At 46.7% G+C, this 25,467-nt stretch overlaps 1 protein-coding gene across 1 annotated transcript; it reads left to right on the forward strand.

Annotated features, from left to right (window-relative positions):
• Positions 1 to 2,012: 2,012 nt before the first annotated feature.
• On the forward strand, positions 2,013 to 22,187 carry GLRA4 (glycine receptor alpha 4). The gene is made up of 9 exons (XM_006749061.2): positions 2,013 to 2,083; positions 5,678 to 5,808; positions 6,090 to 6,157; positions 6,799 to 7,022; positions 7,161 to 7,243; positions 9,008 to 9,148; positions 12,013 to 12,227; positions 15,861 to 16,010; positions 21,776 to 22,187. Exons 1-9 carry the CDS (start codon positions 2,013 to 2,015, stop codon positions 22,064 to 22,066), a joined length of 1,374 nt encoding a protein of 457 aa, XP_006749124.1. The 3' UTR covers positions 22,067 to 22,187.
• The last annotated feature ends 3,280 nt before the right edge of the window (positions 22,188 to 25,467 follow it).

Consider the following 25,467-nt stretch of genomic DNA (forward strand, 5'->3'; position numbering starts at 1 on the left):
CTTACCAGCAACAAAGAGGGAGGGTGAACAGGTAAAGGGGCTGCTAAAGAGGTTTTTAGGAAAATTAGTACTTTGGCGTTTTTTGTACTTACTGGCCATATAAACGTTAGTTGAGGCTTGTAATGTCCCTAGTCTCAATTCCAAAAGCCCAGCGCCCCTCCCATCAACATTTCAGTGTATATTGTTTAAAATGATCTTTCCCTGTCATTTGTGATTTAAAAATCCCTCCTCTTGAATAATAACCCAAACCAAAGGAGATAGAGTGCAAGTTCCACCCATTGTTACCTTGTCATCATTACTCCCTCTAACAACACAACGGGCCCCTAGACAGCTTGAAATCCCCACAAACCCCTATCTGGTGATGCTGGGGGGGAGCATGCTGCAGTCAACTCTAGAATTGACCCCTGTAAAGAGGCACCGACCCTTCCCCTATACACACTCAGAACTCAGCAGAGCTGGTGTGAGAGTTTCCGTTGAAGAAGAAATGAAACACCTTGGCTTCTCACTGTTGCGATTTAGAAGAGAGTAAGAGAATGGAGATAACAGGGAGGTGGAGAGAGAAACCGAGGATGGAGAGAAAGTGAGGGCCAAAGAAGAGGGAGAGACAGAATCCGAAGGTGAGACCCAGAGAAGAAACAAGGAAGGAGGTGGAGATGGAGAGAGGAAAGATGGAGGAAAGCATCAGGGAGAGTGGGGAAGAGAGTGAAGGAAAAGAGAGAGGGAGAGGCACTGGGGGAAGTCCCAGAGCAGTTGAGCTGCTGCCTGGGAAAGTTTGGGGAAGGGTCTAGCAAGAGACATGTGGCTGCTAGAGCACCTGGATGCTGTAAGCAAATGGGCAGAGGCCAGGAAGGGGATAGACTCACCCTCCCGTCCTCTCTCATCCATCCAGGGCTGGGTGGCCAGGTCACTGCTCTCGGCCCCCTTGACTCCTCTGAAGCTTGCAAAGCTTGCCGTGTGCCAGGCCCGGTCTGGCCCTGCCAGGGACACCTATCCCATCCTACAGCCAAGCTTGTCTTCGGGAAGGGTATCAAGGAAAGGGGGTTTCCAAGAGCTACGGAGGGCTGGCCAAGCTCAACCTGAGGGAAGAAAGTAGGCAGGGAAAAGGATGTACAACTGCAAGGATGAAGGAGATGGGGCAGGCAGACAGACGGACAGACTGACAAGGAGGCAGACCCCATATGAAGAAGATTCCAAAGTTCCTCTGTGTCATCCATGCCCTGTGCCTCCATCCAGAGGGTTGAGGAAAAGCCGCCCCTGCCCTCGGCCTCCCTCTCATCTCCTCTCAAACCTGAAGCTGTCAGCTTGAGAAAACCCAGTGGCTCTGCCTAAACCCTCTCAGGTTTTTTCCCCCCCTTATAAGAATCATTAGGACGTCAAGAGCCCCAGGCCAAAAGGGATGCTGCTGGGGAGCTGGGAACAGCGCAGCCTGCATGCGCTCCTCCAGCTGGAGAGTTAGAAGCTGGACAGACCACCTCCAGCCCTCTCCCAGCGGCAGCGGCAGCCCAAGCTCCTCCCTGGCACACGGACACGCTCCGAACCCCACTCCAGCTGCCGGCGACTGTGCCTTTAAATTGCTGCTTTCGGAGGGTGCATCCAGGGGGAGGTGGGAGGGAGGGAAACATCTTCCTACCAGTCTCCCTCCTCCCTCCCCTCCAAGACTCTCCAGGGTTTGGAGAGTGATTGCTGCCCAAAGAGAATCTCCTTCAGCTCCCTGGCAGGCGGGCTGAGGCCCTCTGGAACCCCAGGCGAGCCAGAGCAGGAGCCCGAAAGGTTATCTGTGTCAGGATCATTTCCAGGGGGCCAGTTCTGGCCCCTGACTGGTAACGACAGGGCAGAGGAGAAGAGAGCAGAAGAGGAAAGAGAGCGCACAACTCCTAGCCCAGCCCCACGGGCTCCTTGTGAACAGACCAAGTTGGAGGAAGGCTCTGTACTTTCTGCAGCGTTCCCCCCTGCTGGGCTATCCCTCTCACCTTGGCAGCCAGACTGAGAAAGGGCTCCAGGGTCCCTGCGGAATGACAACTCTCGTTCCTGCAACCTTCTCCTTCCTTCTCCTCTGGACCCTGCCAGGGCAGGTCCTCCTCAGGTGAGCTGCGTCGGGGTGAGAAGGAAGTGCATGCAAACCCTGGCCGGGGGCAGCAGGGGCTTCTGGAACAGTTTCCTCTAAGTTTACAAAAAGCCCACAGTCCGGAGGGCTCCAGGGAAGGACACGCCCTCCCTTAACGGGGTCCCAGGAGCCTTTCAAGAGGCATGCTGAAGCCCCAGAGCTGGTGGGAAGCCTTCTGCATGGGGGAGAGCTTCCTGGGCCTCGGTAGGGGCTAGGTAGCTGAGCCCCAGAATGGAGGCCATCTGTCCTGCCATCCTGTCCTGTCTTCCTACCAGCATGGTCACACACTGCTCAGATTCCTAAAAATGACACCAACATCTGTCAGCTGCCCACCAAAGAGGCTTCAGGTAGCAGGGGTTTGCCCTGAACCATATCAGAATGAAGCTGGGCTGAGCAAACCTTGGCCCTCTGCAGTCACCCAGCCTGTGCACACATGGCAGCTTCCTGTCCCGAAGGGGCACTCAGTAGCTGTCATTTCCTGGGTTTCTGAGGGCAAGACATGCTTTGGGCTCCCTGTAAATGTCCCCCTCCCCGTTCCCACTTTCTCATGAGACCAGGAGCCAGGCGAGGCGGACCGGGTGAGTTGAGGAGGAAAGATGACTGTGGCTTGGGCTGACCTGGTCCTAAGAAGAGTGCCTCCCAAGGTGGAGGGGCCGGGTGCCACTGCAATAGACCTCCTCCTCTTACCTCCAGGAGTACACCAGGACTGCTTGTCTCTGAGGCGCCTCCCACCTCACAGCTTGCAGACACCCTGGCTGGGAGGAAGGTAGGGATGCAATATGTGTGGGGCGGCAAACTCCCTAAGAGTGAAAAGTAGCCCAAAGTAGAATGGCAGCTCAGCTGGAGTTGGTAGGAGGACGCAGGCAGGAGGGGGAATGCGGGGGGCGGGGGCACTCATTGGCCCTCCTGGAGGGGAGACTGCCTCACGGCCCAAGCTTTGGTGGCAGCATTCCCGCTTGAGCAGCTAGGGCAAGACAGGACCTTAGGAAGTCTTGAGTCCGACTCCTTCACTGTATCTATGGAAACTGAGTCCTAGAGATGGGGGGTGACCTGACCAAAGTCACTCGGGCACCCAGTAGCAGAATCAGAGTTCTCTCCCACCCCACCCCCAGGGCCTTGCATGAGCCAGATTTTTCAGCTCCAGAACCTCCTGGGTCCTGCCAGTATTTGGGACTTTCCAGGAATGAAAGGGAGGAAAAAGTGGCTGCACACAGTGACTCTGCTCTCAAGCCCAGAGACAAGTCAGCCCCAGAAAAGAAGGTCTATGACAGGAGTTGGGGTCCAAGACAGCTGAGCCCACAGCCTGTCACAGGGTCCTGGGGCTGGGACAACTGGGAGAGGTGACCTGAGAGTGGGGTTGAACATGGCGGCAAGGGTCTAGCTGCCCCATGAACAGGGCCATGTGGCTTCCCAGCAGGCAGGTGGCAGGCAGCCAGGAGCAGCACCTGGCCAGCAAGGACACCCTGTGGTGAGGCCACAGACTTCTGCTGCTCAGCACCACTACCAGCCTCCTCGGATTTTCAGAGCCTGCTTAAGCCACCTGCTCTGGCAGCCCCTGCTTGGGGCCACAGTGGCCTCTGTTCCCAGGGTAAGGGCTTCCTCCTGTTCAGAGGAGTCAAGGAGGCAGGATTCTAGGAGGTCAGGATGTGGCTTCCACCCACCTTCCCTCCACTCTGATTCCTTGGCAGCCTACCCTGGGCTGCTTGCGTCATGGCGCTGTGGTAGATGGACTTAGTTTTGAAGTCAGTGGCTCTGGGTTAGAATCTTGGCTTTGCCATTTACTAGCCATATGATCACGAATAAGTTGCTTTCCTTGCTGATCCTCAGTCTCCTCATCTATATAAGAGGGATAATAATAACCTTATCTGGGAGGACTGATATGAGAACTAAACTAGATAAGGTAAGTAAAGTGCGTAGCATGGTGCCTCAGCTATTATTATTTAATGGCTCATAATGCATATGATCTATATGGCCTAGCATGGTACATAGATGTACCGGTAAACAGGGGCCTGTTGGCTCAAAGAGGGCTGGACCCAGAAGGACAGCAGTCACCCTGCTTCCCAGCCCCAGAGTTTGGCAACAGCAGTGGCAGTGGGGGAGCTAGCTCTGGTGGCTAGCACACTGGCGATGGCAGGATGGAGTAGGAGGACCAGGCCCAGCCAGCAGTCCAGCCTGCGCCCAGCCCTGAGACCTACGCCGCCCTTCAAGGCTGAGCTCCTGGTCCCAAGTCTAGTTGTTGGCTGGTAAGCAGATAAGCAAGCATGTGGAAGGGGTTTTGCTGCTCTTAGAAGGAAACTTGTCAGGGGAGAAGAGGCCAGCCTCTAGATTAGGCCAAAGCACACTGGTCGCTTCCTCAAAATCAAGCTGCTAGAGGGAAAAGGTGGAAGTTGACCTTCTCAGCATGGCCATCCTACTTGGGAGTCCTTCTCATGCTCCTAGAGCCCTGCTTCCTCACCTGTTTTGTTGCCACAGCGAGTTTACAAGCCTGCTACTGCCCCAACAGTGAACTGAGGTCCTGCTCAAAACATAGTTTCCTACTGGAGCAAACACCAGAAGCCAAGGCTCCCTCTCTAGAAGCTGGCTCCCCAGCTCCTGAGCAGTTCCGCATGAAGGCCAAGCAACTGAAACCAGCTCTCAGAGATGCAGATTGTCCTTGAGTCCTTCCCATCCTTGGTTAAGCCAAAACATTGAAACAGCCACATTATTTGCAGGGAGTTGTCATTCTTCTTTGAGTGCTTTTAAAGCACCTTCAGAAAGAGAATACTGGATGAGGCTTCAGCCCCTTGGGTTTGATCCCTGATCCTGTCACTCACCAGCCTTGAGACTTTGGGAAGGTCACTCCTCTTTTGGATTGTTTGTTTATTAGATTTCACATATCAGTGAGATCACACGGTATTTGTCTGTCTTTGTCTGACTTATTGCACGTAGCATAATGCCCTCAAGATCCATGTTGTTGCAAATGCCAGGATTTCCTTCTTTTCCTGGCTGAATAGTATTCCACTGTGTATATGTATGTGTGTGTATCTATATCTATATTATATCTTACATTTTCTTTATCCATTTATCCATTGAAGGACACTTAGATTGTTTTCTTATCTTGGCTATTGTAAATAATGTTGCAATAAGCATGGGGGTGCATATATCTTTTCAAATTAGTGCTTTAATTTTCCTTGGACATATTCTCAGAAGTGGAATTTCTGGATTATATGGTAGTTCTAGTTTTATTTTTTTGAGGAAACTCCATACTATTTTCTAGAGTGGCTGTTCCAATTTATAATCCCACAAGTCATTTTTCTCATCTGTCTTTGCCCCCATCACACTGAGAATTTTGAGGGTAAAAAAGATCTCATATATGTGAAAGCACATTTTTAGGACTAACAACTGAGCTGCAGTGTTGGCTTATGGCTGTTTCTGTTTTCCTAGTTTTGCAAATGGGTACCCAGAGATCCATCTTCTCCTATCTTCCTGCCTGATGGGGAGACCAGCCAGAGGTGTGTGGGGACAGGAAAGGAGAGGGTCTGTGATAAATGTAGAATACAACTGGCTTCAGACTTCTTTATCTCTCCTGTCCAGGGTGGCCTTGGCAATAGAGGAAGTCAAATCTGGGACCGAGGGGTCCCAGCCCATGTCCCCCTCTGATTTCCTGGATAAGCTTATGGGGCGAACATCTGGGTATGATGCTAGGATTCGACCCAATTTTAAAGGTAAGAAGCATTCATCCTACAAAAACCCTTTCTTCCCCACTCCTTTTGGGAAGTTGGCTTTGGCAATTTGGGAACTGCCTACCCCATTGACAGGAGGCTGGAGGTACAGGGCTAACTCTTACAGTTCAGAAGGAGCTTCCCCTCCCTATTGCTTATGGGTCTATGTAGCTGGCACTTCCTTCTAGCAGTGCCCTGGCCTCAAGCACAGGGAGGAAGTCCTGGAAACTGCGCCCAGCCTCCTGGAATGCCCTGCCAATATGGTTGTATTTTGCCACCCCTAGGCCCACCTGTGAACGTGACTTGTAACATCTTCATCAACAGTTTTGGCTCTGTCACCAAGACTACTATGGTAAGGAGTCTCCCTGTTCCCTGCTTCCATTCTAGTATGAATGAGAGAAGCCCACCAGATATTGAGCCTTTCCTCCCTGTGCTGTCCTCTCCCTGTCTTGTGGTCATGGCTAAAGCCATAGGATGTCTGAAGTTGGTCACTGGGAGATATCTTTCCCCAGCCTGGGTTTCAGTGGCCAAAGGCAGACTAGCCTAAGGAACAAATGGTCAAGCATGGGAGGTAGCTTGGTACAGAGCACAGACTTTGGAATCAGACAAACCTGTGTTCAAATCCTGACTCTATCATCTAATAGCTACATGACAGGTTATTTAAATATCTCCTTATTTCCATTTCCTCATCTATAAAGTGGGAATCATAACAGTACCCTCCTCACAGTGTTGGTGTGAGATTTAAATGAGACGATGCATATAAAGAAAGCACTTAGCAGAGCGCCCAGCTAATAGTAAGTGGTTAATAAATGTTTTTTCCCTTCCCATCTTTGCCATATCAGCCCAAAGCAGGCTCCTTCTCCAGTGGAAAATGCCCAATGCCCCTGAGATGTGCTCCCAGCATTTCCTCCTCATGGCCCTCCTGCCCATGTAAGCTTGCTGGGCCCCTGGAATAGCATTGCCTCTGATGGGCCCATCTGTGCACCCTCTCAGGACTATCGGGTGAATGTCTTCTTGCGGCAACAGTGGAATGACCCGCGCCTAGCTTACCGAGAATATTCTGATGACTCTTTGGACCTTGATCCCTCTATGCTGGATTCTATCTGGAAGCCAGACCTGTTCTTTGCCAATGAGAAAGGGGCCAACTTCCATGAGGTGACCACAGACAACAAGTTACTGCGCATCTTCAAGAACGGGAATGTGCTCTACAGCATCAGGTGCACCTGGTGAACAGCCAGGAGACTTTGGGTCAAGGGGAAGAAGCCAGAATGGAGGCTGAGGGGTGGGAAGAGGGTCCTCTGTGCTGTTCCAGGCCCCAGTAAGTTGATGTCACTTCTTTCTACTGTCCCTGCCAGGCTGACCCTCATTTTGTCCTGCCCAATGGACCTCAAGAACTTCCCCATGGACATCCAGACATGCACCATGCAGCTGGAGAGCTGTAAGTGTCTCTAGAGAGTCACAGAACAAGGCCTGGAATACCAGGTAGTTAACCCCCTCCCATGATATTCCAAATGAGAAAAAGGCAACCCAGAGTGGGGACTTACCCAAGCACACACTATCAGTTGTTGGCACAGATGAGACTAAGAGCCAGGACTCACTAACACCCAACCCAGTGTGTTTTTCCTTCCTCACACTATTTACTGGTTTGGCTCTTCCACAGGGCTGGGGAATGGGAAGGCACTAGCTTTACATACAAATGTGCTTGTGTTGGTTTTGGTGGGGGGAGCATTTGAAGGACACCTCCTCTGCCCAAAGATATTCCTCTCACAGAGCCTGAGGTAATTCTACCTTTACTCCACCTGAGTTAAGACATTCAAGATACCTATAAAAATGCCAGAGTTGGCAGAGGGAGTACTCTTGAACCCTGATTCTGCATGAACACAGATAACTTTTGTAGAGAAGTGGGAGAAGACCGTTCTAGTATAGGACAGCGCCCAGGGTGGCAAGGTCAGCCAAGGGCTAACTATCTGTGAGCAACTTGGCATGTTCAGATATTAACTCTCAATCTGCCCCAGTTCAGAGCCCTGGCTAGGAGTTTGTGGTGTGTACATTGTCCCATGTATGACTGGCAGAGTATAAATAGCTCTTTTCTCCCTGGGGTGAGGTGGCAGAAGCCCTAGCTCTGAGGTTGGCTCAGCTCAAGACATGTGGCCGGTACACATGCTTATTCCACTGGGTTTGACCTCTGTGACAGGGGTGCCAGCTTATAGGGGCTACCCCAATTGCAGAAAAGTCAAAGGACAACAAGGCTGGACCATCACCTATGTGCACTCCTTTGCCATCTCCTGGGCAAGGTGAGACTGTGAGATCAATACACACCAAGTTAATCCTCAGAGAAGAAGGTTTGTCAGGCTGTTTCCAGCATATAATAACGGTGATGGATAGAATGTGTCCTATGTGGTCAGCTCTTTAGAGTTCATAAACCACTTTCACATCCACGTTCTTATTACCCCCTCACAACAACTCTGAAAAGTAGGTGGAGCATTTTACAGAAAGGGAAATTACTTGCCCAAAGTCACATAGCTACTTTGAGTCAAGGTCTTACATTGGACATCTGTGAGCCTCAGTGATTCTTCTCCCATTTGTACTTGACATGTGTGAATATGGTCATATATATGGCAGGAGTTTTCACAAACTGCTAACTATCTGTGAGCAACTTGTCATGTTCAGATGTTAACTCTCAATCTGCCCCAGTTCAGAGCCCTGGCTAGGAGTTTGTGGTGTGTACATTGTCCCATGCATGACTGGCAGGGTATAAATAGCTCTTTTCTCCCTGGGGTGAGGTGGCAGAAGCCCTAGCTCTGAGGCTGGCTCAGCTCAAGACATGTGGCCGGTACACATGGTTACTCCCCTGGGTTTAAGATATGGCAGGAGGTTCCCAGCTGGGTTCCTTGATATCATTCCACCCCTTTTGACCTGCTTTCTAGGTCTGCCAGAATAATTTCTCTCTGTGCCTTTCTAAAGCTTGAGAACTAGGTAGAAGAGGAGTTTGGAATCTTTCTGATTTACCTAGTGAGGATGGGTCCATGAGACAGTTGACCAAGTACCCTCTTCAGAAAGGTTTCCCTTTCCAAGATGAACACGAAGCTCCTAAAACCCAGGCCTTACCTCCTCATCTGTTCTTTCCTGCTAGTTCTAACTCTCTCCCTACCCTCACCCAGCACCACACTCTGCAGCCCTCTGCCATCTCTGTCACTTTTAGTTGGCTACACCATGAATGACCTCGTGTTTGAGTGGCTGGAAGATGCTCCTGCTGTCCAAGTGGCTGAGGGGCTGACTCTGCCCCAGTTCATCTTGCGAGATGAGAAGGATCTAGGCTACTGTACCAAGCACTACAACACAGGTAAAAACCAGGATCTTTACTGACTGTGAGTCACAGAAGGGCCTCCAGATGGGAGGGAAGGGGGCAAGGCAGCCAGCTTTTATTGAAAGTCCGATCTGTACCAGATGTGCTGTTTCATATGCCTTATCTCATTATGGTAAGAAATCATCAGCCCCATTTTAAATCAATTGTCCAAGTCACACACCTAGAAAATGGCTGACTTAGAATTCAAATCCAGATCTAACTCCAAAGCCCATATTTTTGTCCCTGTCACATGCTGCAGAGGAGATGTGCCTGTGCCAGTGAGGGGCAGGAGTGTCCCACCTGTTCTGGGGCCAACTTTGTGTGGAAGGTGGGGAATCTACATCTGGGAGCAGCCAATGGCTGTGCTGAACCAGAAAGCACTAGACTTTAAGGAACTGGCAGGCTTACCATCCACACCTCATCCCACAGCCACCACTGCCCAACTCTTGAACTGGCTTATTTTCCCAGGTGTGAAATGTGGGCCAGGAAGTGGAGAAAGGTTGCTTTTCCAGCCTGAGCATCTGCTCCCTGCAGCTTCCCTAGGAGCTACTTGTTCCTTAGTTCCCCTGGCAATTTGGATACAAAGTGCTATGACCCTGATATAGAGGCCAGAGGCTAAAGAGGAGAGATCCTGGATACCTCCTATGGTGGGCTGACATGCTTTGGGTGCCACCCTGTGAATATGTGTGTTTGTGTATGTAGGGTGTGCAAAATAGGGAGAGGAACAAGCCATTGAATTTAGAAAACGCTGGTGGGAGTGGAAATTGGTAGAACCTTTACTGGGGAGAAAACTGGCAATTTGTATATAGGTCAGTGGTTTTCAAACTCTCGTGTGCATTATATTTCCCTGGGGAGCCTGTTAAAATGTTGATTCCTGGGCACTGCCTCTCAGAGATTCTGATTATGTGCACTTGGAGTGATGCCCAGAAATCTGCATTTGAACAAGCATCCTGAGGATTCAGTTGCAGATGGTCCAGGGGGCATACTCTGAGAAACTGTAAAAGCTAAAATTCTTTTCCCCTACATGTTGATCCAGGAATCCCACTCCTTGGAATTTATTATAAGGAAATATTCCAAATATCACTGGGTCAGTGCTTATACTAGCAAAAACTTGGCACTCTTCTAGATATCCACCAATAGGACAGAGGTTAAATAAATTACACAGTGTGTCTGTTTGGTGGAATATTATCCAGATGTTAAAAAGGATGCCTGCAAGTTGCTTATATCAACATGGAAAGTACAAGTGGAAAAGGCTAAGATTCAAAGTTGTATACACAGGATCATTATATTGTGGTAAAAGAAACAAACCAAAAGCGTGTGTTTAAAAATCCTGGGAAGAAATAGTACTAAATGTTTCTAACGTAGAGTGATACAATGGATAAAACCAAGAACTTTCGAGTCAGAGCTGAGTTTGAATTATGGCTCCATTATCTACTAGTTGGGTGCCCTTGAGAAACATAAGTTAATCTCTTTGAGCCTCAGTATCCCTATGTAAAATGGGAAATAATAATTTTACCTGCCCCAAATAGTTGCTATGGAATTTAAATGAGATAAACTATATAAAGTCAGGGCACTTAGTAGGGGCTTGATAAATGTGAGCTTACAAATATTACTGAGCTTATAAATATTATTATTTTTCTCTACTTCTCACTTTTTTCTTGTACTAAACAAGTGTTAATTTTGCAATTAAAATAAAACCACCACTACCAAAAATAGATACAGATAGATAGAGAGATGATAGATAGATAGATAGATAGATGATAGATAGATAGATAGATAGATGATAGATAGATAGAAAATGAGGGAAGGAAGGAAGCAAAGAAAATATGGATACTGTCATAACAAGAAGCCTGGGGTGAGGTGGACTCAGGGAACGGTAGGAGATCACAGCATCACACAGTATGTCAAAGCCATAATCAATCATTGATGAAATTACTAGCCTTGAGGAATCAGGTCTGATAAGAGCAAGCCTCGTCCAGAATAAAATAGCAATATACACATCCTCTGCTTTTTGCTTTGGTTATCCTATACCTCTGCCATGGGGAAAAGCTCTGAGCTAGGTTTTCTTAGCCTGAGGGCATGGGAAGCTGGGCAGAATGAAGATGGCTGGCAGAGTAGACAGAGCACAGGTACATGTGCTTTGGACCAATGTACTTTTTGTTGGCGGGATAGAATGCTGCTGCCTGATGTTCTCTGGGTACCCACTGCCCACTGTCCAGGGCTGGTCTCTGTTGGACACTGTTTCCAGATATTTCCTATCCAGCTCTTATCACTTGCTTGAGACACAGGCAATGTTTATTTCAGTGAATCATTGTTGCTAGAGAGCTTCTGGGGTACCAGCAAGCTCAAGCAAGGCTGCTGAGATTTGGGCAGAGTCTAAACTCATTGCTTTGTTAATAATGATGATAGTGCCAACTACCTATAGCTCAACTCCCCAGATACATTATTTAATTTAATTCCTACATGATGGAATTGATATTGTTGTTACTCCATTTTACAGACAAGGAAACTGAAGCTCAAATAGCTTGGGTGTTTTGCCTGAGGTCACACAGCTAGTGAGTGGAAGGTTCGGGATTCAAACCTAGGCAGTCTGGCTCTGGAGCCCTTTTGTTCTTAATCCTCTTGCAGTGTGGTCAAATGGAAGGCCCTCTGCTGGAAACTAGTGCTTAGAGCAAGAGGTCAAGTCTGATGGCTGCTCCGAGAACTTCCTCAGAACATGCATCTGGTGCTCCGTGGGGCCATCTTGGAAAGCTCATTTATTTGCTATGGGATGCAACCCTATGGGATGCCCTAGTCCTGCCCCTCAGGCTCAGCTCCAGGCTGGGGACCTGAGGCCTGATACATCACCTCTTTCCTTGCAGGGAAATTCACCTGCATTGAGGTAAAGTTTCACCTGGAGCGGCAGATGGGCTACTATCTGATTCAGATGTACATCCCCAGCCTACTCATCGTCATCCTGTCCTGGGTCTCCTTCTGGATCAACATGGATGCCGCCCCTGCCCGTGTGGGCCTAGGCATCACCACTGTGCTCACCATGACCACTCAGAGCTCTGGCTCCCGGGCCTCTTTGCCTAAGGTGAAGAAAGATGCAAGGGAACTTGCTTGCCATAGAACTCCCCATTTCCCTTTCATCCCCTGTTCTCTTCTGCTCACTATTTGCCTTAGATTTAAGGTAGACGAGAGCCATTGAGCAAGAACAGGTGGCCAGAGTTTTCTCTTCCCCTACAACATACAGCTAATGATATTGCTAAAGATGTGGAAGCTGGGGTTGTGGGTGTTGTCTGGCTAAGAAATGAGTAGAGACAGTGCCTGACTTACTCTGAATTTCATCAGGAAATACTAGCATGTCCAAAATCAAAAGACCCTTAGCGAGTAGAGAGTCCCACTCCCTCATGGTACAGATGAGGTAAATACAGCCCAGAGAGATAGAACGACCTTTTCAAGGTCATGCCCCATAAGAAAAATATATATATATAAGGATTTTAAACCAACATCTGTCTCTTACTATGTCAGAAGCTGGACACGATTACAAAGACCTCTAGAGATAATGTCCATTCTTTTAGGGTGGGGAAATTTTGAGGTAGCAAATAGCAGTTAAAGTCAGTGGACTCTGAACATCTGTGGCCACAGAGAGATTTGTGCTTATGAGACTGGGCCCAGGTTCTTCCTGCTTTGTGCCTTCATGTAGGAAATTTAGGGGTCACGTCAATGTCCTTACACTCAGCAAGGCTCTGAGAAATCAGGGAGTAAGCTTATTCATTCATTCAATAAATATTTATTGAGCATGTACTATGTACCAGGCACTGTTCTAGGCCATGGAGAAATAATGGGAAGCAAAAACAACATAGTTCCTTGTGGATCTTACTGTGAACATATGCCCTCTCATTTTGATTTGATGGGAACCAGGCCCTGTGATCTCCCATCTCCCAGTGCTTATTCCTAAGAAGATATTTACGGGGGACTTAAACAGGGGGTAATCTGGGCATCCATGGTGAATTTACAAATTTGCCACGGGGGTGGTGTAGTGGTTAAGAGTAGGAGATTGGAGTCAAGCAGATTTTGGTTTAAGTCCCAGCCTCAACATTTACCAATGGCAATCTTAAGTAAATTCCTTAACGTCTCAGTCTTTTTACCTGTGACACGGGAATAAGAATATTATCTCTTCCATAGGGTTATTGCAAGAAATAAATAAGATATTGTATTAACACAGACAGCAGTGTTTAGCACCTAATAACCACTCAATAAATGTTCGATATTGTTATAATTGTTAGGTGTTTGGGTGAAAAGAATGGAGTGGTGGACCTAGGGCTAGAGCAGCCAGTGAAGTTCCCAATTATTTTTGAGTTGCTGGGAAAATTTTGAGGTAATCCAAAGCCTCTAGTAATAAACGATGACAAAGCTCAGATTAGGATCAGGTGTCTCAGGGGAAGTTGTCGGAAAGTATTTCTTATAAATGTGTTTCCTAAATGGACAGGGTTATTGAAGAGGCTCTGAAAGACAGATGGGGCTTAGGCAAGGACCAAAGGACCAGGAGGGGCTGTGATGGCCGTGGTGTGGTAGTAGCCTTGTAGGAAGACTAGAGGCAGAAAAGTAGTTCAGATCTTAGAAATGTGTCCTAGTTTATTGCAGCTGCCACGCAAGAAGGAGATTCTTCTCTAACCCGGGGAGGTTGCAATTAGTGCCTTATTCTTGCCAAGAGAACTTCCTTTTCCAGTCCCCTCCTGTGAACAAGCACAATCTGTCTGCTCCTAGGACTCACTTAGTTTCCTCATTCGGAAAAAAATGGACTTTGTTGGAGGGTTGTTTGTTTGCAGTATTTGGTGCCTTCTCATCAGATTTTGATGACCTTTTTGTGGCCTCATTGGCCAGTAAGCAAAATACGTAGGCATTCACCCCAAACTAAATAGACTCGTTGGCCAGCCCAGAAAGCAAGGGACTGAGTAAGTCAGGGAGCTTCTGCTCCCTTGAGTTTGTACATTAGATTTAGTGGGAGCCCTAAGGAAAGAGATGGGACAAATTCAGAGGCTTCTGAAAGGCACAGCAATTTCACTCCCCATACAACTCCATTATTGACACACTCATTACTAATAAGATTTTATTTCTACTGCTTAAGGTGTCCTTTTCTTTTGATGGTCCAAAGCCCTTTGTGGACCTCCCTTGTCATTACCTCATTATGGATTTTCATAGCACTTACTCAACACAGTGAGACTGGGAGATGATGAATGAAATAGGTTGCCCTCTTACTAGGTGGCAAAGTGGAAACACCAAGGGATACTTAATCAGGGGTGCCTAGCAACCCACCACTACCACCTTAGCGGAACTGCCTTAAAGGAGATAGAGCAGGTTTTCTCATCCTTAGCACTATTGCCATTTTAGACCTTATAATTGTTGTGTGTATGTATGTGTATGTGTGTGTGTGTGTGTGTGTCAGGGGGGAGTCCTGTGCATTATAGGATGTTTAGCATTGTCCCTGGCCTCCACCCACTAGATGCCAGTAGTAACCCTTCCCAAAATTGTGCAACCAAAGATGTTTCCAAACATTGCCAAATGCCACTCAGGTGAGGAGGCGGAGTAGGGGGGCATCGCAGGTTAAGAACCACTAAGGTGGAAGTGTTATCCAGTGAGACCTGCTCCTTACCTGGAGCCTGGAGCACCCTCACTGCCCAACATAGCTGGTGAAAGAGGTTGTCTGTCATGAAACCAACTCCTACTGGGGAGCCCTATGAGGTGGGCTCAGCAGCTCAAAACTATATAGGGAGTCCATCTGGCTGAGGAGGTGAAAGGACTTCATAAATCTAAGTTCTGTACCCCTCCCAGCCCCATCCAGCTGAAGCCCCATTCTAGGAGAGGTAGGTGTTCAATCTTCATGAGGGAAATGGGAGATAAAAGTATTTAAAGGCTTCCAAGGCAGGTAGTGGGAGGAGAGCCCTAAGAACCAGATAGGTAGATGCTAACAGTGCCTTGAAATTAGAGAAGTGTCCATAGCCGGGGGTTGGATGGCACTCCCTTGGGCCACTGAGTTCAATTCTTCAGCAGGGCCTCTCATAAAGATCAGAAGGAAAAGCCACAGTCAAGAGAATAATGGGGGTGGAGGAGGGAAAGGAAGGAGTTCCTAGTCTGATACTGAGACTGCAGCCTAGGTGAATGTCAGTGCCACTAAATTGAAAGCCCAGAGCCCCCAAATCCTAGTGCCACCTCCTCACTGGGTAATCTCGGCTAAGACTTTTCCTCTATAGGCTTCAAGTGTCCTCACATGTTTCACATGGGAATAACAAACCCCGCCCAATTTCCATCAGAGCTGTGAGGACCCTAGGAGATAACAGAAGGCAAACAAATGCAGTGTTCATGTTCGTTGCTGTTTATTGAAAGAAGAGAATCAGAAGAAGAAAAGAATGAAAAGAATAATAAGAAGCAGAAGCAGGGACAGAAGTATGAAAAGAACAAAGAAAGAAAGGAAAAGAAGTATAGGGAGGAAAGGCAGATAGAAGTGGAGGGTGGAGAGTGCAGAGAGGTGAAGGATGATGGGTAGCCCAATCTCTGACATGGGCCTTCAGGCAATGGGACATATCGTGGAAAGCTTCTTTGAACACCAGAAGAAATTCAGGGTAAAACTGAAGAATAGCAGGCGGTTGGTATGGGCTGGCGAACCACTGGATGGGCCATGGAAGGGCTCCAAGAAGGTTGATTGCTCTGTTGGTGGATGTTGCAGGTGTCCTACGTGAAGGCAATTGACATCTGGATGGCTGTGTGCCTGCTCTTCGTGTTCGCTGCACTACTGGAGTACGCTGCTGTCAATTTTGTCTCTCGTCAGCATAAGGAATTCATACGACTTCGAAGAAGGCAGAGGCGCCAACGCATGGTAAATATAACTAGGGAGGGGCCCACTTCCTTTCTCCTTTGGACTCCTTCCTCCCTACTACTCCTCCCACAAACCAAGACTCTATATAGGGCTACAAGGACTAAAAAGGCAATCAGGAACCCTGGATTCTAGTCCTAGGTTGGTCATAGATAAACTAAGTACTTCAACCTCTTCGATTCCATTTCTTTATCTGTCCAATGGGACATTAATCCCTGTAGGGCAGTCTGGTAAAGTGATTAAGAGCATGGACAAACAGAGGCCCTGGCTGGCTCAGTCAGAAGAGTATTCGACTCTTGATCTCGGGGTCATGAGTTTGAGCCCCATGTTGGGTGTAGGGATTACTTAAAAATAAATAAATAGACTTTTAAAAACAGAGAGAGCATGGGCACAGTGCCCGGCACATAGTAAGCACTGAAAAAAAGGTTAGCTCACATTAGAGCCTTATCAAGTTAGTCAATATGAGATTATTTTGAGAATTAGTAATGGTTGTTCCTGGCTCTCCCCTTACCCAGGAGGAAGATACCCCAGGTTGCCATACACTGATTGGTGGTTAAGAATTCAAGAGTCAGGCACGGGGACCTTTCTAGGGGAGCATTATAAAAGGGTCCCTACAGTTAAGCTGGAATTGGAAAACCACTACTTGCCTCTTCTGGCTGTTGGATTTCTTCGCCTTGTTCTTCATTGGGCACATCAGAGTTGTTGGGTGTATCAGAGTTGTTGGGTGTGAGTTGTTGTTCTCCCTCACTCTTGTTTGTTAACCCCATTTCTTCTACAGTAGAATGATCACCTGGGGAAATAGAGAGCTTGATGCCCTGAACAACAGGCAGTTGGCCCCTCCCCATTACCCAGACAATGGGTGCTAGGTATGTTGTCATGACAACAGAGGTGCCTGGGCCACTCACCTAGAAGCAAGTGCCCAATTATAAGCAAAGTCAAAAGCCTTTGCTGAGCTACATACTGGCCCCTTAATCATCAGACACAGTTCTGGTCTACCTTGAGCTCTGACTCCTTGTTTTCTGCCCAACCTGGAGGCTGTCAAGCCAGAGGAGATGCACTATGACTTCTGGGAGGTAGAGAAAATGATGATCTGACCCTGCTGGCTCCAGCTGGGGCCACTCTAGCACTAAAACTTTTCTCTCTTCCTAACACACACCTCCCACCTCAGCTGCTCCTGGGGTGCCCTGACCATATGTCCACACTAAAAATATCTTTAAAACTACCTCCGGGAACTCATGTCCCTGGCTAAGATGCCTTTCTGGTGAGAGCAGGGCTCCTGTCTCATCTATTGGTTTGTCGGAATATATCAATTCTTGCCCGGACCTTAGTCAGGCTCTGTGAAACACGCCCTCTAGTGGATTGATCCACAATGGCATCTCCTTGAGTAGGACTCCTTCAAGAGCCTATTAAATAAAGGCTTTCTTATCCCATGCTGAGGGTTACAAAAAATATACACAGACTTGACAGAAGGGAAAGAAAAGAGAATGCTCCCTTTTCTAAGCTAACTCTCCACCCCCTCTTTAGCTGTGTTAAACCTGCCTGCAGGTACCAAAATCTTCTCTTGATAGGGGTTCTGATCTTGATGCCTTCTCAATGCCTACCTTGAAAAAGAAGAGCAGGCTGCCAACCAGTCTCCAGTGTCCCTTTGCCAGCTAAATTGCCTGTGTGGGTGTTCCAGCAACAGCAGGCTGTTGCAGTTACTGTAGAGCTACTCCAGGTTGACACTAGTCTCGCCCCCTCCCCGCACCTCTCCAACCCCCAACTGCCTACAGTTCATCCCCTCCTGGTCATATATAAATAAGCTGATCCTGATATCATAATGGAGTCTGTCATAAGCAGTGCTCAATTATTGCAAAGTTGTAGCAGCGGCCTAGGCCCTGCTTAGGCTCTTGGATCCTGCCAAAAAGTGGGCTGGGCTTATTATTAACGTAAATACAACCTGAAAATCAAAACCTGTGCCATTAGCCCATGTCCCTTTTCGAGTTTCTTTAAAGCCATTTCCATCCCAGTGGAACTGGAGCAGGAGTCCTGGAGGTCACTGAGCAAGCTGGAAAAGTTGATGCAGAGTTCATCTATTTCTAGAACCTCTCTCTGCGCCCTGCCATTCCAGCTAGAAAAGCAAGTCTTTGGTCTGAGAAGAGCCCTCTTAGGGAAGGGGAGAACATCCATATGATTTTCAGGGAGCCTTTAGCCAAGAGCAAATTAGGAGTATTTTAGGAGCCAGCCAGCTATTCACCCAGCTCCAGGTTTAATCATGTTCTTCTCTAATCTCTCCTCAACCACCCATCTCCACCGCATGGTGGTTTCCCTCCATGTCACTGTCTAAAGTAGTTTAATTTCTTTTCCATATATATCTGCTTTGTCTTCCCAGCTAGCCTATATGCTTCACAGGGAGGGGTCTCTCTTTTTTTTATAACCTCAGCAGGCCTTTGCACCAGGCTCTGAACATAGCAGCCACGTTACCTACTCCACCAATCTTTGCAGGCTCATTGGCGAAGGCTCTCTTTCAAGCTGGACAGAGAGGAAGCCTTGCCATTATCAACAGAATAACTTGAGAAATGGAAGAAATTTCAAAATACTGCCGAGTCCTCTCAGGGGTTTGGTCCCAGAACCCTGCTTGCCTCTCTCCATCCCCCCAGCACCCCCCATTCTTCAATCTGTTCTTTTCATTCACTTCAATACATATCACTGAATACCTATCACCCTTTCCCATCTCCACACCTTACCTCCCACACTGTGCATTCCTTCCCCGACTTGGCTTTGGACTATCTTTACTCTCTAGTTCCCCAGCCCTCCTCCCTATAGATAGCTGCAACAAAAATATTCTATTTCAACAGCCATGGAAGCCACAAAGTGGTGTTTAAGTCTCCATTGTCTCTCCCCAACAAACACACACACACACACACACACACACCCCTCAGAATTTGGCTTAAATAGATAATACTCATATCCAGAACCCCCACCCTTGGATTTCAGGCCACTTGTCTTTGCTCTCCCAACTGCAAATGGTACAATATGTTAAAATAAAAAAAAAAAAGCCAAAGGCAGCTTACTCTAGTGGTCACATTTTTTCTCCCATGTGAAATAGCTTTTTTTCAGCCTGGGAAATATTTCCAAATAATTCCCTTTAGATTTACTATGATTGGAGAAAAGGAAAAGTAATTAAATCTATAGAAACAGAAACAGCAGTTGGATTCAACTTTCTCTTTCAGAGCCTTTTGCAAACAAATATATTCCACACTTTTATCCTCTAGCTGAGGGGCTGAGGAGATCAGAATGAGCAGTGGGGAACTGGGGGTGTGAGGGACCCTGAAATGGAAAACAAAAGAGGAAATCATTTTATTTACTCCCTCATTTTTCTTTTTTTTAAAGATTTTATTTATTTATTTGACAGAGAGAGAAAACACAAGCAGGGGGAATGGCAGAGGGAGAGGGAGAAGCAGGCTCCCCACTGAGCAGGGAGTCCGACAGGGCTCCATCCCAGGACCCTGAGATCATGACCTGAGCTGAAGGCAGACGCTTAACCAACTGAGCCACCCAGGTGCCCCTAATCCCTCATTTTTCAATTACTTGGAAGATATCTTGTTTACCTCTGGTTCTTCATTTCTAAAATGGGTCCAGCACAAACTATGTAGGAAAAGTGTGAAAATTAACTAGAAAAACCAGGTGAGATGAGCCAAGGCCTCTGGTGACAGATTATGGAAGTAATTTTGAGCAGAGAGCTAAGGCTGCCCCAACCACAACTCAGGGTCAAAGCACAACCACAGTAATGAATTGCCTCTGATCTACACACATACAACTGTCTCCACAGAGATTGGCAAAATTAAAGATCGGGTAGCAAAGCTCTCTGGTTGGCTGACTTAGATCCTTTCCTATGCCAAAAGTGCCACTTTTTCTAGAGGCTAACGGGCATCAGGCCATTGTGCAGGGGTGGGGCAAGGAGTGATCGTTTTTCCTGCCAAGCACTTTGTAACTGAGTAAGACTCTCTTCTGAGTAGACTCTTCAGTTTGAGACCCTGAAAGGATGCTGGCTTCATGAGAACAAAGCCATTCCCTGTCCTATATTCTGAAGCATGTGGCTCATCAGTCCATTCATTCATTCAACTGATATCTACTGGGTGCCTACTAGATGCCAGGCACTGTGCTGGGGACATGGCAGTGAACAAGACCAATGCCCTTTCCCAGGTTTGTCCTATGAGCCCACAGGAAGCAGAGAAAGAGATGGGATCTGTTGGTGAATCTGTGGCCTGAGCTTGCCTGCCCCCTGATGCCTAGTGACAGGCTCAACCTTCTAGCGATATAATAATCAAGGGCTACTGGGACCCACCAACATCAATATCTCACCTACGAAGTCACTTTTCAGTGTGTTACCATCGTTGCAGAGGTCCCATTATAAAGACCCTATGATGTCCTTCCAACTGCACAATGTGTGTAAAACCTACTTTATCCACATTTTATGTGTATCTATGGCATATCTATTCAATATACATGTATACCATTCTGTTTTAGGGCTGAATATCCTGAGTCTCAGGAAGCACTCAGTCCTGGGCAAATCAAGAAGGTAGTTGGTATCATCCCACAAGGTGGCATTTCACTTCAGGTGATTTCTTAGCTAGCTGAAGCTTTTACTACTGTAAACATCAACACTTTCAAAAATTGTAACCATCTTTGAATGAAGTATTTTTAGGTTCTGGTATATATTTACCTGTCCTATGTCTAATTTCCAGGCTGTGAACCATCACTTCTGATGGCAATGTGTGCTTTAGAAGTAGACAAAATTAGGCATGTCTGGTTTGTATATAAACTAAGAGTAAATAGGCTCTGAGTGGGGGCCTGAAGGCTCTCATATGAGTAAAGCTCTCTCTATTGATCACTCAGGGGCTTTGATCCTTTTTTTCCTCTCTTTATTTCTATGTCTCCCGTTCCCTCTATTTCTATCTCTGTCTCTGTCTTTCTGTCCTTACTTCCTGGCTCTCCAGCTGTTATAGCTACTTAAGGTTGTCAGCTGACTACTGGATAAATGAACTTTGTGTAGTCTGCTACATTTCTTAATGCTGATATAAAATTTACTTCCCCAGTGTGAATGTGTTCATTATAATGCATATATTGTACATAAATGGAATGTGTATTGGGTAATAAATGTTACCTTAGATGTACTGACCCCTTTGTCAAAATCTGCTAATTTGCAGAGAAGCACATGTATTTGCAATAGATTAATCAGCTTTACCCTAATTTGGATGACCCACTAGGTTATTTAAAACTTCTGTAATTTTCAGCTTTGAGTTGAGATAAACAATTTTTTAAAAGATACTGTATACAAGGAGAATTAATTCTGCAGCTTTTGAAAGTCATTAAAGTCAAGTTCACCAAGTCTAAATAACTAAGCTGTGCATTCTAAAGGTTTTATTGTTCTGTTTACTCTGTTGGTTACCAGTCAGAGATAATTTGAATTGAGATATCTTTCTGACAGTGGGTTGGCACTTCACTGGGTTTTAGATGGCTGTAAATGATGTTATGCATTTTAAAAAGGCAGCCCGGGGCTTATCTGCAAATGAAATCATAATATATACTATATGTACCATGTATAGCTGCTTAGCATACATCTATCGAATGAATAGTTTTGTGGCCATAAGAAAGCATGCAGTGGGCCTGTGACCTAACCACCAGTCTGCATAGCATCACCTATGAGATATATGTGTGTGGCCTGGTCTCTATCCTTAGATAGAGCTGTAACCTCAAATTCTGTCTTTTCTTCCATTTAATTTCAGGAGGAAGATATCATCCAAGAAAGTCGCTTCTATTTCCATGGCTATGGCCTGGGCCACTGCCTGCAGGCAAGGGATGGAGGTCCAATGGAAGGTTCTGGCATTTATACCCCCCAACCTCCAGCCCCTCTTCTAAGGAAAGGAGAAACCATGCGGAAACTCTACGTGGACCAAGCCAAGAGGATTGACACCATCTCCCGGGCTGTCTTCCCTTTCACTTTCCTCATCTTCAACATCTTCTACTGGGTTGTCTATAAAGTGCTACGGTCAGAAGATATTCACCAGGCACTGTGAATAGGGTGAGGGCTAGGGAGTCCAGATGTTGGCTTCCTGCTTCCTCCTGGGTGGGCCTTCTCCCTCCATTAGATTCCATCAGGGGCTTGGACAATTCATTTCTGATCTCCCACTCAGAACCTCAGTGGTGGCTGTACTTAGAAAGATGGCTCCTCTGCTCTAATCTGGTTTTTCTCCATGCTATCCCATTTCTCCTGAGAGTAAGGTTTGGCCATGTTCCTGGGGCAAGGATGACCTTCTTCCCTTGCTGGGGCCTCTCTGTTTTCCAATTCTCTCCAGTGGAGAATATTCAGATCATTGCTACTATATCCTGCCATTTGTTATCTTAACCTGCACCATTCTTTGCCCTGCCACCCCCACCCAGAGCCTGGCTTTACTCTGCTCTCTGTCACTACTACCACAGGCTCAAATAGGGAGTCTTTCCCATCCACAAGTGCTGCCCTGTGTGACCCAGTCAGTTTTCCTTGACTGTGGGAGGAAGGCAAGGTGACAGGTTCCCCACCTCTCAGCAAGGTTGGAACAGTCATGAGCTGCACTGAGGTAGGGCATTGGTATATGACTCAACAGAGAGGTCTTCAGATCTCATAGGATACTCAACACTGTCAGAATGGGGGCAGGAATCTTGGACTCTCAAAAAAGCCACCCTTCCACATCCATCTGAACTTCCAGGTCTCAGAAATATTTGTTTTGTTCCCTACCTAATATGGTGACAAAGTGTGTTTGGCTGTTGGGGAGTGTAAAAAGAGAAAAATGCTTACTCTTTAAGAAACTTCTCAACAATGCTATAAAACTTTCAAGAAAAGTGAGATCCAAGGTAGTAGGACCCAGGAGGAGTAAAATATAGAAACTATCCTTGGAGAATCTTTTGTTGGCTGGACTTTCGTTTGTTTTTTCTTTTTCTCCAAAGTCTCCTTATTTCCCAGGGCCCCTCATTTTTAACTTGCTCTGTAACCTTCTTTTAGTGAGCAAATAATAGTGCCATTCAACCTTGTCCAGGATAAAGTGGGTTTCAAGCTTCCCAGAAAGGAACTAGGCATATAGAGGACCCCTATCCTGGACAAACATTGGCTTGACCAACCTCAGGGCAGTAGTTGTAGAAGTTAAAGAGCCATAAGTTGGAGTTATTTCTTTACCCTTCCCTTGTTTCCCTTCTCATTCCACAGTGAAGAAGGGTGGCAGTCAGTTGAAGCTACCAGAAATGTCAGAATAGAGAGGGTGTGGAAGAGCCCATTTCAGGCCTAAAATACCACTGGGACATGGGGAAGCATGGGTCTGGTATGCTGAATCTTTTGAAGTGACCCAACTATGAAGAACTCAAAAAGGGAATATTAAAGTACAGGGCTAACAGCTGGAAGACAGGTGATCAAATTATCTCTTAAATATCTTGCCCTTTTCTCTGGACCTAGAATAATTAACTATGTGAGTCCAATCTCTCTCCCTCCCTCTCTCCCTCTCTCCCTCTGCTTCATTCCTCCCTCCCATTTCCTCCCTCTCATCCTCAAAATTGTGTTCTAAGTTGAAAGTAAATAAATCCAATGACCAAAGCAAATTCTGTAGTCAAAGCAAGCATTCACCTTTCTTTCCCCTTTGTCCTATTGAGCTTGTCTGCTCTTTCCTGTTCACTGAGATACTCCTCTTGTCTATCTCTTGGCTTTGAGGAGAGAATTCTGGGCTGACCAGGGTAGCTGGACCAGGAGTTAACCTTGCTGATGATATTAATTATAACTCTGGTGCCAATGAGATTCAAAACTAAAGGACTGGCTTAAGGGAGGAGATTAAATTAAGAGGGCAGAGAGTCCCTGTTTTCCCATTTCTGCCCAGGTAGTGCCAATCAATGAGAGGCTACAAGCAATACCCCTTTGAAAGGAGCAGAGAGTATCTCTTTGATACTCTCCATGGCAGGGCTGGAGTGTCAGGCTGCTGCAGCCCGAAGGCGGGGGTAGTGGGGGGTGGACTATGGAGATGAGCTTACTGCACAGAGCTCTACTTGTTATAGATCTTGTCCAGATGGGCCAAACTGCACAAATCTGCCCTGTTGGAAGTCTCAAGAACAATGCCCTGGAGACAGCTACAGCACGGAGCAATAGAGCCTGCCCAACTGGGACTCAGATCAGGGCATCAGCTGGTGCTGGGAGCCAAAGAAGCCAAAGTACCAACCAACATAATAGCCCAAAGGAGTCCACAAAGCTACTCAGAGGCAATGCCAGGTGGAAGGTACTGTCCCTTCCCATCAGAGCCCCCAAGGGGAGAAGGGAGACACATGGCGTCAGAATCAGGTGCAAATGGCTTTCATTTTCCTCCTCCTTCCCACACATGCATGGGGGGAGATGGGAAAGCTGGGTCCCACTGGAAACATCTGACACCTAGCAATCCATTCAATCGTGACATTCTTGAACTTGGACCCTTTTCACCACAGTGAGTTGGCAGGAGGTGATAGAAGAGACTCACCTGAAGGTCACTTCCATTTACCCTCATAGTACTTACCCCTCCAGAGACCTGGAGGAACTACTGGAACCTACTTTCTGACTGAGTCACATATAAAAGTGATTTTAAGTTTTAAAACATTTTTTTCTTTTTTTTAAGTAGGCTTCCCACCTAACATGGGGCCTGAACTCATGACCCTGAGTTCAAAAATCATGCTCCACTGACTGAGCCAGCCAGGCACCCCAAAACAGCATATTTTCTAAAGGGGAAAAAAAACTTCCTACATAAATAAAGTGTTTTGGGTGTTTTCACTAATTCATTGTTAATCTTTAATGTCAGTTAAATATTTTATGCATATATTTTTTCAGAGAAGAGACTTTATTCAGTTGTTATTATGGCTATCTGCACCTCCATCTTCCCTTCAGTTTGCTCCACTCTTTGGAAAACCAGTGTTCTGTCTTTCTCTTTCCCCTCAATCCACTAGCAAGGCCTCTTGCTCTCCCAGAATTCACAGTCAAATCAAAAAGAGCTTTTCATGTGGAAGAAAGGTAGTGAATACAATTTATTCCTTTTACTTTCTCCCATAAGCCTTTCCCCCCATCTATCACCAAAGAACTGATACTCTTCTAGTTGAAATATTAAGTTGACTCTTGAAATTATATTCTCTTTTCACTGAGCCATGCAAATATCCCAACTTTGTCCAGAACCTATCACCTCCTGGGAATCTTTATATGTGTCCCCACTTTCCTTTCTTCATTCTCAATTTACTATTATCAACATTGTAATTATTATTATCTTATTTCTGGCTATCAAAATCTTAAATTCAAATCCACTATGTTGAGATTAAAGATCTTCCTAGGCTCCACTGCTGATGAAAGACAAATCAGCCAACCAGGAGAACAATAAGGGATTAGGAACCCAGGTAGTATTATCACTTGCTGAATGGAAGAAATGTAGAATAAGGTCTTTGACAGCAG

The sequence above is a fragment of the Leptonychotes weddellii genome, chromosome X (assembly GCF_054177405.1).
Source record: "Leptonychotes weddellii isolate Sample4059 chromosome X, ASM5417740v2, whole genome shotgun sequence".
In the NCBI taxonomy this organism is placed as follows: Eukaryota; Metazoa; Chordata; class Mammalia; order Carnivora; family Phocidae; genus Leptonychotes; species Leptonychotes weddellii.

Excerpts from the sequence above, each read along its gene's own strand:
- GLRA4 (XM_006749061.2), top strand. The coding sequence starts at position 2,013 with ATGACAACTCTCGTTCCTGCAACCTTCTCCTTCCTTCTCCTCTGGACC. Across the intron at positions 7,023-7,160 it reads AATGTGCTCTACAGCATCAG|GCTGACCCTCATTTTGTCCT; the intron begins GTGCACCTGGTG and ends TGTCCCTGCCAG. Across the intron at positions 12,228-15,860 it reads CCCGGGCCTCTTTGCCTAAG|GTGTCCTACGTGAAGGCAAT; the intron begins GTGAAGAAAGAT and ends TGGATGTTGCAG.